The sequence below is a fragment of the Nelusetta ayraudi genome, unplaced genomic scaffold (genome assembly GCF_046127955.1).
Source record: "Nelusetta ayraudi isolate G7.1 ecotype Tasmania unplaced genomic scaffold, CSIRO-AGI_Nayr_v1 ptg000095l, whole genome shotgun sequence".
Classification (NCBI taxonomy): Eukaryota; Metazoa; Chordata; class Actinopteri; order Tetraodontiformes; family Monacanthidae; genus Nelusetta; species Nelusetta ayraudi.
In genome coordinates, this window is record NW_027466145.1 from 67,501 (window position 1) to 82,242 (window position 14,742).

The following is a 14,742-nucleotide window of genomic DNA, read 5'->3' on the forward strand; positions in this document are numbered from 1 at the left end:
CGTCTGGTCCTGCAGACCTGGCGAGAGACTCAAACCAGCCTACTTATTGTCACGGCGCGTCTGACAAGAAGCTGTTAGGGTATACTTTTTAGAATGTCAGACTTCAGTCTGACGAAATCACAAAACCGGTTTGAAAAAATCAAACACAGTTGACTTTGCCAACTTCTGTCCCTCCTCATCAGTGAGCTTCGCAGGAAGGGACAGGAGGCCCTCCTTTTACTGCTCATGCTGGCTACACCTTTTTCTGAATTTATTTTTTAATTTTTTTAGAACCTGTGATGCCACAGGGGGCGCTAGCGGTTTGCCAGCACATTCTTGGTTTCCTTGCTGCTGTTTTGTTGTTTTCTTGAGACCAACCACCCTGACTCGCCTCCATTTCTGGCTGGAAACAGAGGGCTAAAAAACGCTGCTCCAATGGAGGCCATTGTGAAAATGAACGATCTGGAGGAACTGATGCAGTCTGGGACCGTCAGACGACAGAGAACAAAAACATTGATGATAATTAAAAACAGTGTTTTTCAACCTTTTTTGAGTCACGGGACATTTTTTACATTGGAAAAATCCCATGGCACCCGACCAACTAAAAATATAAAATGACGCTTTTTAGCCTAATAATGACAATATAGTTTGTGAATTTGTTTATGGTCACTCATTGTGAAACCTGAGCCTGTTTAGATGCACACAAAGCTGATATCCTGGGGTGGGGAATAGACTCACATTCCTTTTAAAGTGCAGTCACTCCACAATGGAATGTTATATTTTTTTAGATAAATAAAGTGAGATTGAATCAGTTTCACGGCACAGTGGTTGAAAAACACTCTTCTACTCTGACTGATGATGTCCGTCCACGTGCTTGAGCTTCAGCTTTGTTTTTTTCTTTGTTTTTAGTGCTGTCAGCGTTAACGCATTAATCGCGATTAGTTAAATGCAACCCATGACGCGTTCATTTTTTCCTAACCTCGAAGCCCCGCAGAACGGAACCCGCTTTATCTCAGCACCCTTGTTCGATGTCAAATGGTGTCGGTCAATAACAGAATTTTACACATGCAATTCAAACCGTGATTAATCACAGTTAACTGAAGATTCTGCAATTAATCGCGATTAATAAAAATTAAGCGTTTGACAGCCCTAGTTTTTTTTTTTTGTTGTTGTTTTTTTGCACGTGTGTGTGTGTGTGTGTGTGTGTATTTTCATGTATTCACACCCATGTATTCATATTTATTGCCACTGACTGATCCTCTGTCTCCCCTCCTCAGGACAACACCAACCTCTACATGGTGATGGAGTACGTACCCGGTGGCGAGATGTTCTCCCACCTGAGGAGAATCGGCAGATTTAGGTGAGCGCCGGCTTTTACCTCATCAAGCGGTAACGTGGGTTTTTTTGTTTTGTTTTTTTTGGCCCAGTTGGCCATGGCGCTGGTTCTGCTGACCTGCCCCATCCCTCCTTTCCATCCGTGTGTGTCGTCGCAGTGAGCCTCACGCCCGGTTTTACGCCGCCCAGATAGTCCTGACCTTTGAGTACCTGCACGCTCTGGACCTGATCTACAGAGACCTGAAGCCCGAGAACCTGCTCATAGACCAGCAGGGATACATACAGGTAGGAAAACACGTGGTCTTTGGTTTTTGGTTGAATCAGCTTCCGGCGCTCCAGCGTCCAACCATTTCATAGCGAATGCGGGAGAAACAAGGTAACACACATACACACGTGCGACAGGATGGCCCATAATCGGTGGCCTTTGATTTAGTTGTGTGAAGTATCTGTGGATCTGCAGGTGTGATTTTCTGCTCGCCGTACAACTGTGACAGAGAGAAATCAGTGAATACGAGTAACTCAATGTCTGTGTGTGTGTGTGTGTGTGTGTGTGTGTGTGTGTGTGTGTGTGTGTGTGTGAGCACGTGTGCGCGTTTCCTTCTTGTTTGCTCCTCCTTTGAATCTGCCTGCTTCTGCCAGACTTCCAGCCATCTTGTAGCTCAGATTGTGGGTCCTTCTGGTGGCCAAGTAGTGAAATAACGCCAGGCATCCTACAGTGCGCCGTCTCGGGTGCCCGAAACACGCAGCTGTGTAAATTGTCCCTTTGTGATGTCACCGAGGGCAGTAACAGCTGACACCCTGACTGATGTCTGGGGGGAAAAAAAGACATATGGGACCTTGATCCTCTTTCTAAAGTGTCTGCCTCCTCTTCTGCTGCCTTCCTTCCCTATCTCATCCTCCAAGGTCACAGATTTTGGCTTCGCCAAACGCGTGAAGGGCCGGACCTGGACGCTGTGCGGCACCCCAGAGTATCTGGCCCCAGAGATCATCCTCAGCAAGGTGAGCCGCCGTTCTCCCAACCCAGAACCCACTGACTTGTGGCTGAGTGCACCAAACGACAAACTGCTCACATGTCCCATTGGTCAGTGAAACGCTTTCGAGACATGAAGGGGTGGAAAAAATGGTTCAACTGTTTTGTTTACTTTCTTAACAGTGTTTGACTCTGTGTTTTCTTAACTGGCCATCTCCCGCTCCTCTCTCCTCCTCCCTACCTGCCTCTCTGCCGCCTCCACCAGGGTTACAACAAGGCAGTGGACTGGTGGGCACTGGGTGTTCTGGTCTATGAGATGGCAGCAGGCTACCCGCCCTTCTTTGCAGACCAGCCCATTCAGATCTATGAAAAGATTGTGTCAGGAAAGGTGAGAGTCTCTCCGACCGCCCTCACAACTCTGATCGGGTGCTATTTTAGCAGCACTTTTTCATTTGTATGCAAGAAGAGTGAACTCAACAGGGTGGGTTTTGTCATACCAAGGTCCATGTGATTCTGATCATTCGCACTGAATGAAGGTTTTACATTCTGGCCTTTGACCCTGCTGAGTGATTTTTATTTTAGAAGAACCAACAGAACCAGAACCAGAACAAACCTGACAGATACATTTTTTGTCGTTTTGTTGGGTTTTTTTTAAGGCCTTTCGTGGATGTTATGGCTCCCCCGTTGCAAAGGCTGCATTCAGTTTGCGTTATATTTACAGGTTGTCAACAGTTATTCTTGTGAAAAAGAAACAGCTCCAGAAGGACGCTTCTCTAGTTTGGAGGTTTGCAGCGTTGAAGTTGGAGAGCAAGTGAAGAGAAAGCGTGAAACCTGCTGAGCTCTTGGATTAACATGACTCGAACTCCGAAAATCAGCTTTTTTTTTGCTTTCATGTCACACAACTAATTCCAGAACTGGGTGGGCCCTCAATATTTTGTCGCGTCGCACCTTCCCAGGAAAACTAGTTCCCATCGCCAACTGCTTCTGTATTCTTTAGTCCAATAAAGGTGTTTTGCAGCAGCCTCTTCTGATTCCCATGAGACGCTCCAGAAAAGTGTGTTTGAAAAACAAGGGAGCGGAAGCTGGCAGTGTTTATTTCTCTCTTTATTTCTCTCGTTGTCGCTCTTTCTCACGGCTTCCGCTCTTCTGCTTCCTCAGGTCCGTTTCCCGTCTCACTTCAGCTCGGACCTGAAAGACCTGCTGAGGAACCTGCTGCAGGTAAATAAATAAATAAATAAATACACAGATAATTTACATAAACCCAGATACCTTGGCGGCTTGGTCCATGCTCTCGTCTTTTTTCAGCTGTGAGTTGTGAATTCTTTAGCGAGGTAAACGGAACAGGTAGTAAAATGTCTCGGTGTCCTTCTCAGGTGGATCTCACCAAACGTTACGGGAACCTCAAGAACGGCGTCAACGACATCAAAGGACACAAGTGGTTTGCAACCACCGACTGGATTGCCATCTACCAGAAGAAGGTGTGTGTGTGTGTGTGTGTGTGCGCGTGTGTGTGTGTGTGTGTGTGTGTGTGTGTGTGTGTGTGTGTGTGTGTGTGTGTGTGTGCGCGTGTGTGTGTGTGTGTGTGTGTGTGTGCAGGTTCCATTGAGTTGCTCCCTTAACGTTTTTTTGTTTTGTTTTTCTTTACCCGTCTTCAGGTGGAAGCTCCCTTCGTCCCCAAGTTCAAAGGGCCAGGCGACACCAGCAACTTTGACGACTATGAGGAGGAGGAGATCCGCGTCTCCTTCACTGAGAAATGTGCCAAGGAGTTCACAGAGTTCTAGAGTCGAGAGAGGAAGGAGAAAAAAATTGAAAATACATATGTGCATATACATATATATATATATATATATATATATATATATATATATATATATATATGTATGTGTATATATATATATATATATATGTATGTGTATATATATATATATATATATATATATATATATATATATACATATAAATATATATGTGTGTGTATGTATGTATGTATGTATACATATGTATATATATATATATATACATGCACATATGTATACACACATATATATATATATACATACATATATATACATATATATGTAAGTCACATATATATGTATAGATATATATCTATACATATATATGTATATGCAAAAGGAGGAGGGGGACAATTAGGGAGACTCACAGATAGGCTGGTCACATAAAGAGGAGAGAGAGGGAGAGAGAGAGAGAGATAGTCTGTCTCCTGGCCAATCACTAGCACCAGCTTTGAAAAGAGGGGAACAAAAGAATTGGAAAAGGAAATGGTTAACGAGTGAGGAGACTGATACCGAGCAGTGTTGCCTGTCTCTGTCTCATTTCTCTCGTGTTTTTTCATTTCTTTTCTTACTCGGTCTTATTCACGGATTCCCTCTGTGACGGTGGTGTGTCTTCACATCCAGGCCGTTTCAGACTCGCCCGCTACAATCGTCCCGCTTGAATTTGCTTTTTCCTGCCCGTGTAGTTTAATTTGTCACACGGTGGCGCACTGCCAAATCACGTAGAGGGCCTGAAGATGCCCCAGTGAGCAACACGAGCATCAACGAGAACTTTTGAAAATCACACAAAATTTTTGTGATTTATTTTTATTTTTTTGTTAGTTGTTAAAAAAACAATTTGTGGTATTTTTTTGTATCAGAATGTGGATACTAGTCTTCTGGATGGAAAGGTTAGATCAATCAATGTAGAAATGTGAACGACCAAATGGGTCGGTGTTGTGAGGCAACGCTGTAACTTAACGGTACCTCAGGTTTTAATGTGTCACCCAACATTTTACCACCGGCAAAGCATAACAACAAGGGGAAGATGTTTTCAGGACATATGCTTATAGATTCTCAAGCGGCGGAGGGGTGTATCTATACCGGAATCAGAAGACCTTTTGTTTTTTGTTTTTTTTCCAACCCCAGGTGGCAGTTTATGCTTGTTGTGGTGCTAGCAGTGATGTCAGGACTCGTGTGGAAATGGAAGGTGTTGTGTCCGACTTGAACAGGGGTGGGCAAACCTTAAAACACTGAAAGAATAGTGAAATACAGCTATTATATGACTTAATTGCTGTCAATACAATTTCTTCGGTCAGATTATAAGGTTTAACTTGCCACTTATGGCCCCCGGGCCAAAGTTTGCCCATGCCTGGAATAAACAGAGGACTGGGTGCAACAATCCCTCAGATGGTGTCCGTGGCAGGGCTCAGTGGCTCGGAATCAGTCATTGTCACATCTGTTCCAGACGGGGAAAAAGGCTATAATTTGGCTCCCGCCGGTTTCAAATATCCAAGCGTATGTTCACATGTATCCGCCTCGTCGTGACCCATAACTGATGTCCACGGCCGGACGTACCAACTGGAAGACCGCGATGGTGGTAATCCAGTCATCCAGTCAGTCAACCACGTCATCTTTGACAAATTTTCAGACATTGGTCATTTTTTTGTGGTTGAGAACAAATGTGAAAGCTACCCTGGATATTCGCCTTCATAATTTTTGGGGGGGGCGGAGGGGGGAGGAAGTGGAGGGGGAGGAGAGTAGCTAATACTTCCTGTCACAGGAGAGTTTCGGTTAATACCCAGTTTGGCCTGCAGGGGTTGAAAATGGCTTCTGTGCATTGGCGGGATTTTTGTTTCCGAATGTGCCCCCTTTCTTTCTTTCTTTCTTTCTTTCTTTCTTTCTTTTTTTTTTAAGCAGCAGCAGTGTGGCAACAGGGGATCAGAGCACCTGCTTGGCTAACTGTGGGGCCCCTCTTCCTTCTGTGTGTTTCTGATCCCGTCCACCAACAAGCTAGCTAGCTAGCACCCTCCATGTCTTACACATCTCTGCCAGTTGCAGGCGACCCCACCACAGTTCCATAACTGGGGGGGGGGGGGGGGGGGTAGTGAACCAATCCCACATAGAAGCCAAAAGGTCCTTCCTCTTCCGCAGTCACTCAATCTGAGACAGGGAGGTTTGCCAGAGCTGCAGGATGGATTCCCCTTTTCAGGAGATATCAGCTGAAATATCAATTGTTACTATTATGGACAAGTTAACACACTTGTTATGACTATTGTTACTACTACTAAAGCTACTACTACTACTACTACTACTTCATTGTTGTAAATCACTTGTTGAGACTTCACACTCGCTGTATTTCCTCCATGCCAGGTTTAGTGTTGGCTATACCAACACGGGCAATTTGTTTTTCAAGTTATGAAAGAATTAGATTCTGTGTCTCCTAAATATTTGTTTATTTATTATTTTGTTTGTTTGAATTGTGTTTTTGATTGTTTCTTTGTTTGTTTTTTGCTTAAGTTTTGTTATTGCAGTGACACAGCTACTTCCTTTCGACGAGGGCATAATGCTGGTACATACTGTCGCACTTTTTAGGGAAATGAGACCACGATGTAATCCATCTTGACCCCCGACCAAACACACGCACGCACGCGCGTGCACACACACACACACACACACACACACACACACACACACACACACACACACACACACAGGAAGACACACACAAACTTGCAAAAGGAAGCGTTTAAAGTCAACGGAGCAGTGACCTAAAAAAGAAAAAGAAAAATATGAACTGTAAAATTTTGCAACATGAATATCGTTCCAATAAAGTTTTAACTTGTAAAATTCTACCAAAAAACTTGGCGGTGCTTCCTGGATCCCAAAACTTATAAAGGGGGATAGAAGCGTGTATGCCACAAAATGTTTAGTGAAGTGGATTCATTTCTCTTCTCTTCACGATTCACTTTTTTTCTTCCTCCCAGTGGTTCACACATCCATCACTGGCGCCTGATGCGGATCAGATGTGTCACACGCCCGTCTCTCTTGGCGCTCACATCCAGCTTCCCCGCGGCCGTTTCCGTGCGCGCAAACCAATACCACCTTAAATGCCTTTCAGCGTCTCTGCCAGGGAGACCAAGACGCCATCTTCGGTCCACCTTAAGCGCACAATGTGGCCAACAAGAGCGAAGACAACAGAGAAATTTTTATACAGTATATAAACCTCAAGTGTAGTGAACCAGCCGGGCTTCCGTCGTCGCTCGCTCGCTCGCTGTGCGCTTCCCAGTGAAACACAGCGTCACTTCTGGAACAAGGCAAGGGTGGCAGAGAGGGGAGACGCGCCCGGGCCAGAAGACGCAGCAGTCGTCCCCGTCCCCGTGCCCGCCCCCCGTCCCCCCCCCCCGCCGCCCTCCTTTCATCCGCACCAGCAACAGCGGCAGGAGAAATGTCCGAGCCCAGTAAGTACCGCGAGTGGATCCTACAGACCATCGACTCGCTGCGCTCGAGGAAAGCGCGTCCGGATCTGGAGAGGATCTGCCGAATGGTCCGGAGACGACACGGGTCAGACCCGGAGCGAACCAGGGCAGAGATGGAGAAACTGATTCATGAGCAGGCGGTGCTCAAAGTTAGCTACAAGGGCTCCATCTCCTACCGGAACGCGGCCAAGGTCCAGCGGAAGAGCAGAAAGAAGACGGAGTTGGCGGCCGTTGTTATTGGTAGTGGTGTCGGCGGCGGCGGCGCGCAGGAGGAGGAAGAAGAGGAGGAGTGCGCGAGGGAACACGAGCATCTGCACAACAACAACAACAAAAACGGCGACAGTGCACAGCACAGTTGCAGCGACCAGGAAGAAGGACTGGACGGCGAGGATGACTCGGAACTCATCCCCGGTCCCTTTGCCTCAACAGCAGCCTGCAGGAAGCCCGGCGAGCCCCCAGCCTCCGGCCCCGGCAGCAGTTCCGGCTCCCTGGGCGGCTGCTGTGGCGCTGCAACAACAACAACGAGCTGCGATAGAGTCGAGAGCGGCTGCAAAGAGGAGGAAGCAAATGTACCGAGAGACACCGAGGGATTCTCCGGCCAGCAGGGCGCCGCTCTCAGCCCCGGGCCGGAGGCCAGCAAGCACCGTGATGCCGGCGGTGGAGGCGAAGCGATGGAGCTCAGTCCGTCCGGGGCTGACAGCCACGAGCAAACTTGCTCCAGGAGCGCCCCACATCCTCCACTTCCTCCTCAGCAGCAACAGCAGCAGCAGCAGCAGCAGCGGGCGAGGCAGGCGACGCCCGCCGAGTCCAAAGTTCGCCCCGGCGCAGGTGGGACCAGAGCGCCGGGGAGCCCCGCCAACTCGGAGCCGGGCGACGGGCTGGTGGCTCCGGCTCGCAGCACGAAGGGGCGTCCCTGTACCTCCTCCGCCGCGCTCAGAGGCCACATGAAGCCGCTGGGGCTGAAAGAGATCCTGGGCTACCTGAGCAGCCAGGAGCGGCTGTCCGAGGAGACGCTGACCCGGGGGAAAGTCAAGGCGGTCATGGAGCGAGAGGTGGCCGGCGGCAGGCTGCGCAGGACCCGCTGCGGGAACATCACGCTGCCGCCGAGGGGGGCGGCGTCCGGGAGGATCGCGTCGCAGGAGGGGCTCAGAAAGGTTGGCCACACCGCCGCCCAACTTGATTTGGTTTTCAACACGTCTCAAGCGGCATGGAAGAATGTGTGATAACGTGCGCGCATGCACGCGCGCTCAGGCTCCCTGCTTTGTTTAAAGAGAGAAAGAAAACGTTTTCGCGTTCGACCTAGACGCGGCGTTATGTTTTTGTTTCATTTCCCCTAATGCAGAAGTGAGGTGTGTGAGGGAGGGAGGTGGCCAGACTAGTGCCCAATCGGCTGGATCGGCGAGTCAGGACGCCACGGTGTCTGTGCCGCGGTTAGCACTCAGTGCGTTTACATGCAGAGCTTAATCGGACTAAGCAATAATTCGGTTTTCTCGTCTAATCGGACTTCTCTCCTTAGTGTGTGTGTGTGTGTGTGTGTGTGTGTGTGTGTGTGTGTGTGTGTGTGTGTGTGTGTGTGTGTGTGTGGAGGGGGGTGGTGTAAGTAGCGACTTTGGTACGGGTTGTACAAAGGCGACAGAGGCACAGAGGCAGACTCAGTCAGACGCTCTGTCTCTGTCTCTCCCTCGAGCGACACTGATGATGATGATGATGATGATGATGATGATGATGAAGACTGTGACCGTGAGGCTGCGGAGGAAATTCAGGCGGTGGGGGGGGCTCTCGCTGCCTGTCCCAGTAAGTGGGGACGCGGCTGCTCTCCTGCAGTGCGACCAGCGCCGGTTTGTTTCGGTACCGCGGTCCAGTCAGTCCAGTGGGGCGTAGAAGCAGCACCAAACCCCGCTGCTTCTACGCCTCTAACCCTCCCAACCTCCTCTGTCCCTCCGCACCCTCTTATGACTATTGTTTTCCGGCCCTCCCTTTGTGCACCCCATGACTTCCTTTGTACAATTCCTGACGGTGCTCCCTCCTCCCAGACCTGTGCTGCTTCCACTTCCACTTTACTTCCTGCGTTCTGCTCCTCTCTGAGTGGGAGGCGCTGCTGCCGCCGCCGCCGCCGCCCGTCACAAGCTTTTTTGAAATCAAGACCTTACAGTAAAACTTGTCCATCTGGTAAAAAAAAACAAAAAACAAAAACACAATACGAAACAAAACATGATAGGACCAAATGTGTTTTTAACTTGTAGCAGCCGCAGCAGGAGGAGCAGCAAGAGGAGGAGAGCGAGCTGATGGAAACAGGCAGTGAGCAAGAGAATGAGAAGAAAAAGGAGCAGCAGGAGGAGGAGGAGGAGGAGGAGGAGCAGGAGGAGCAGGGGGATCCCCAGAGTTCCGCTGAGGATGGAGGACTTTCCCTGGTAGCCATGACAACCAAACCACAGCTAGTTAGCGAGGATGCTGGGATCCAGACGGCAGCGGAGCAGCAGACTCCCCCCCAGTGCTCCAGCCGAGGTGCGTGCGTGACACTCCCACCAGCGCCCTGATGTTCTGCTGGTTGCTGTTTCCGACGTTTGAAGCCAAAAGAACCTTTGGCTTTTAATGGGAAATACAAATATCTTCTTCTTCTGCTACAACAATTATCTTAAACAAAGAAAACCCACGTAAATTAAGGTTTCGATTGTCTTAGTGGCATTTTCAAGCCAGTTTTGTTGTTATTTAATGATTGACGACGTGTTTCTTCCTTCCTCTCACAGCAGGTGTTGGCGCTGATCTCTCAGGGTCGCCTGATCCCGCCACTAGGGGCCGGATTCCCTTCGTCCAGGGGTCCTTGGTGTCACACTGTAATGGGACACAGCATGAGGAGGGCCAAACTTATTTGTCCATTAAGGTAAGTCAACAAAAAAAATTAAAGGGCGGCAGGACTGCACATCTTGGCCTTAAAGTCGCTATTATGAACTTTGTTAGGCACACATTGACGCTTTCCTGATTGAGACTTGGCTGCATCAATTCAAAATATGTTGTGAAGGTGAATTTCAAAGGTTAATCCTTGTGAAATTGTACATTCTATATGTCAGAATGCAAAAATGCACTTGCGGCGAGACGGCATCAGCAACACGTCGAAGGAATTTAACGGTGAGTTGGTCAATGTGTGTTTTTTAGATCAAATAAATCTCACTCAATCGTCCCGTGGTTGCAGCTCTGATCACTGCTCGTCTTTCGTCTTTTGCCCTCACAGGGGTGGAGTCGAGGGGGACGGAGGGCGAGTCCTCCTGCCTCCAGACTCCCACCTCCTCGCCGACCCATGGCAACATGTCCCGGGAACGCAGTGACGGGTGAGTCGAACCGAGGAACAACTTCAAATAGCAAAGAAACCTATCATCTTTAGCTTTTCCTTTTGTTGGTATGGATTGGGAACCTTCATAATTCTGGCACATCCAGTTTTTTTGTTTTGTTTAATTTTTGGTCTAATAAGCATCAGTGTCATCAGTAAATGTGATAATGACAGCATGTTTAAAAGATGGCGATCAGCTGTTTTTGCCCAGGGCTGCGTCCTTAATTGGAAAAAGGAATAAAAAAAAAAGAAACTTTTGTTTTGAGAGTATTAAAACTGTAATCCAGATTAAATAAAATTATCCAGATACTCTTTGAGAGATCTCTAGTCCGTCCAGATTATTCCGTCAGAACTTTTTCCATTTTTGCAAATTATCAACAAACGTAGTGTTTCATTAATAGCATAAAAATCACATTTACTTTTCACGTGAGTACATTCCAAAACCTGCACTTTCTGTAGAGTTCATTATTCGTACTACTTTAACGTTTTACTTTTACTTTGATCAGAGTATTTCAGCTCTGCATGTCAGCTCCTCTTCCTCCTCCTATTCCTCTGTCTCCAGGTGCATCAAGTGCGAGGTGGCCGGCGGGAGTCCGCTGGACTGGACCGTGTCGGACGTGGTCAGTTACTTCACAGCGGCCGGTTTCCCCGAGCAGGCCGCCGCCTTCAGGACGCAGGTGAGGCCGCCCTCGGGTTTTAGAGGCCGCCAGAGACAACACTAATAAAAAAATAAAAAAAAACGACAAAAAACTTCCACCATCCCTTACCGACGGTCGACCCACGCCGCTTTCCTCCTCCTCCTCTCATTAGGAAATCGACGGCAAGTCCCTCCTCCTCATGCAGCGCAACGACGTTCTAACCGGCCTGTCGATCAGACTGGGCCCCGCCCTCAAGATCTATGAGCGCCACGTGAAGGCTCTGCAGAGATCACACTTTGAGGAGGACGACTGCTGACAGACAGACAGACAGACAGACAGACAGACAGACAGGTCTGTTGGGTTTCGCCATATATATATATATATTTTTATATATATATATATACATATACATATATATATATATATGTATATATATGTATATATGTATACATATATATATATATATGTATATATATATATATATATATATATATATATATATATATATATATATACATATATGTATATATATATATATATATATATATATGTATATATACATATATATATAAAATGTGAAATACGCAATCATCTCACAGTACGGTGTCACAACTCTATTTTCTTAAGTTACAGAGACAAGACAAACTTGTCACTTTTTTAATGTATATATGTGTGTGTGTGTGCGTGTGCGCGTGTGTGTGTGTAGGCACTTGAGAGAGGATGTTGCTTTTCAGCAGGAAATAATTATAAATGACCAAATTAGATTTTGCGCGGCGTTAAGCTCCTGCCAGCAGTTGTTGGTCTGTTAAAAGGTAGCCAGAGCCGTCCCGTACGGAAGCGTATTGCATTCACTGGGCAAATTTAAAAAAAAACTGTTTTTCAGTGTAATTATGTCTGTTTTACGTGCAAATTTTTTTCCGCCCTATTTTCCCCGAGTTCCATTCTTTCATTGAGAGCTACATATAATGGAAGCAAACATGGCCAGCTTGTTCAGTTCAATCAAATTCTATTTTGACATGGGTTTGAGACACTGGGAAATAGTCCTGTCTTTAAGTGACATAGATGGCATTACAATTAGTTTATCAACTTTACGTAGGCATCTGAGGACTTTGCGGTTGTTTAGAAGGAAAGCCCATTCAGATATTCTCGACATCGCAATGTTTCTCCGGGATCAATTGGATAAATATGGCATGCTCCATGGATACAAAATGATAATAATAATAATAATAATAATAATAATAATAATAATAATAATAATAATAATAATAATGATAATAATAATAATAATAATAATAATAATAATAATAATAATGATAATAATAATAATAATAATAATAATAATAATAATAATAAACTTTTATTTGTACAGCGCTAAATCACAACCAAATGACGCATTTGAAGTGCATTCAGACTGGTTACGTGTCACCACTGTAGAGCACATCCATGTCGTAGAGTCACCCGTCGACTGTTTTCAAAATAAAAATAAAAAAAACAGGATGGAAAAAAACGGGGCAGAAAAAAAAATGAGCACGAAAAACTGGGCTGGAAAAAAAATTAGCATGAAAAACAGGGCAGAAAAAAATTAGCACGAAAAACTGGGCTGGGAAAAAATTAGCACGAAAAACAGAAATAATTACACTGAAAAACAGATTTATTTATTTTTTGCCAAGTGAATGCAATACGCATTTGTTAGGCACTTCTGACATTTTTTGAACTGTAATCCTCGCCATCACCACTAGGGAGCACTACACACCCTCCTAGTTAGCTTGCAACAATAGTTTCATGTTTCTGTTTGAACTGGCATCGACCCAGCAAACAGTTTTTGAAACAGTTGTGAGGCTGCTAACTTCCAACAGCATCCGTCTGGAAATGAATTAGAAATAGTTTTGGTGGCGAGGAATTGGCCACAGAGTGAAAGCTGAGTCACTCAATCAATCAACCAATCACACACTACCAGCATTTATTTTTCATTTTTGTTTAACTAAAACTCAAATGATTTATGTAGTTGATTCCCACCAGCCGCTATGTTCCATGTTTACTGTGGATTATTTTCCTTTTGGTTTTTTCCAACGTTTGTATAAGCGTTTCCAGCATTTTTGTTTGATGTTGTGGACGTTTCTATTGTACTTTGTCTGTTATTTTGCTCGATGGTTTTTTATTTTATTTTTTTGTTTTGTTTGTTTTAACCCACTTCAAAACTTGCAGGCCAGATGGAACCTTTCGGAAACTGTTTCGCTTTATCTCCCAGTACCCATCCGGTGAGGCTTGTACCAAGTCACTTAGCAACTGCTAATGCTAGGTTCTTCAAGTTTTGTTTTTTTTTTCTTCACCAAGTGACACTTTAAGGCTTGCTGTTGATGCTACAGGGCAACATCGATGAGCGGTGATGTGATGTGCAGGAGTGTTTAACCCAGGCGTGGGGCAAACTACGGCCTGGGGGCCATATGCGGCCCGTTAAAGCTTTTTAATCTGGCCCACCAAACTTGAAGAAGTAATACTAATAGTCAGTATCAATATCAATAGCTGCATTTCATCATTTTTTCCATTGTTTTAGGAGTAATTTTAATAAAGAGCTAAACACCGTGGGACTTCACGACACATTGTGTTGTAACTTTGCTTTGGTTTCTTTTCAATTGACATTGAAGCACATGCTTTCTACACATCCCAAAATATATTTTTTCTCTCCTACGAGGTTAGTCATCAAAAACACGCCATCCATCTGCCCCTCTGTCGAATTTCCGAACCTTGTGGCCCCACCAGTCAATAAGTTTGCCCACCCCTGGTTTAACTAATCCGTTGGCAGCCACCAATAGCAGATGTTGTATATTAAGATTTTTTTTTTTTTTTTAAGTTGACTGACATATTTCAGAATTCAACCTAAATTTAGACCACTGATGATTATGTTAGTAGCCTGCGGTTTGGTTGATTATTAAGATTTGAATTATCTAGTTTTTCTTGTCAGCCAAGAATGGCCACCAGCATTGCGACAAGCAGGTCCTCCAAGTCACGATTTGAAGGGCAGCTATTTTAGCATTAGCTAATTAGCCCACTCCTCTTCTTTCGCGACCATTTGAGGCCAGCTGGCTAGTAGGAGCGGCTGCTAGCTTCTGAAAGGAGCGGATTTGTTATGCAGACTGATTCAAAAACACTTTCTGTCAGAGCTCTGCAAGACGGTCGAACAACGAGAACACCCCCCTCACCCCCACCCCCCCCAACATACACACACACTACTTTTAGTCTC

At 45.9% G+C, this 14,742-nt stretch overlaps 2 protein-coding genes across 2 annotated transcripts in view; both read left to right on the top strand.

Annotated features, from left to right (window-relative positions):
• The window catches only part of prkacab (protein kinase, cAMP-dependent, catalytic, alpha, genome duplicate b), an 8,416-nt gene extending 4,285 nt beyond the window's left edge, over positions 1-4,131 (top strand). The window contains exons 5-11 of the mRNA XM_076047808.1: positions 1,257-1,339; positions 1,473-1,599; positions 2,218-2,313; positions 2,550-2,672; positions 3,443-3,502; positions 3,658-3,762; positions 3,940-4,131. Of these exons, the coding sequence (XP_075903923.1) occupies positions 1,257-1,339; positions 1,473-1,599; positions 2,218-2,313; positions 2,550-2,672; positions 3,443-3,502; positions 3,658-3,762; positions 3,940-4,065 (720 nt within the window). The 3' untranslated portion in view covers positions 4,066-4,131. The remainder of the gene's footprint in view (positions 1-1,256; positions 1,340-1,472; positions 1,600-2,217; positions 2,314-2,549; positions 2,673-3,442; positions 3,503-3,657; positions 3,763-3,939) is intronic.
• Positions 4,132-7,333: 3,202 nt separating this feature from the next.
• On the top strand, positions 7,334-11,846 carry samd1b (sterile alpha motif domain containing 1b). The gene is made up of 7 exons (XM_076047820.1): positions 7,334-8,692; positions 9,791-10,043; positions 10,286-10,419; positions 10,607-10,664; positions 10,768-10,864; positions 11,426-11,540; positions 11,674-11,846. The coding sequence occupies exons 1-7, from the start codon at positions 7,508-7,510 to the stop codon at positions 11,815-11,817; spliced, it is 1,986 nt and encodes a 661-aa protein (XP_075903935.1). The 5' UTR covers positions 7,334-7,507; the 3' UTR covers positions 11,818-11,846.
• Positions 11,847-14,742: the final 2,896 nt, after the last annotated feature.

Bases quoted from the DNA above. Each gene is read 5' to 3' on its own strand.
- samd1b (XM_076047820.1), top strand. From the start codon at position 7,508: ATGTCCGAGCCCAGTAAGTACCGCGAGTGGATCCTACAGACCATCGAC. The intron at 10,044-10,285 runs GTGCGTGCGTGA...TTCCTCTCACAG, and splicing joins CCCCCAGTGCTCCAGCCGAG to CAGGTGTTGGCGCTGATCTC. The intron at 10,865-11,425 runs GTGAGTCGAACC...CTCTGTCTCCAG, and splicing joins TCCCGGGAACGCAGTGACGG to GTGCATCAAGTGCGAGGTGG.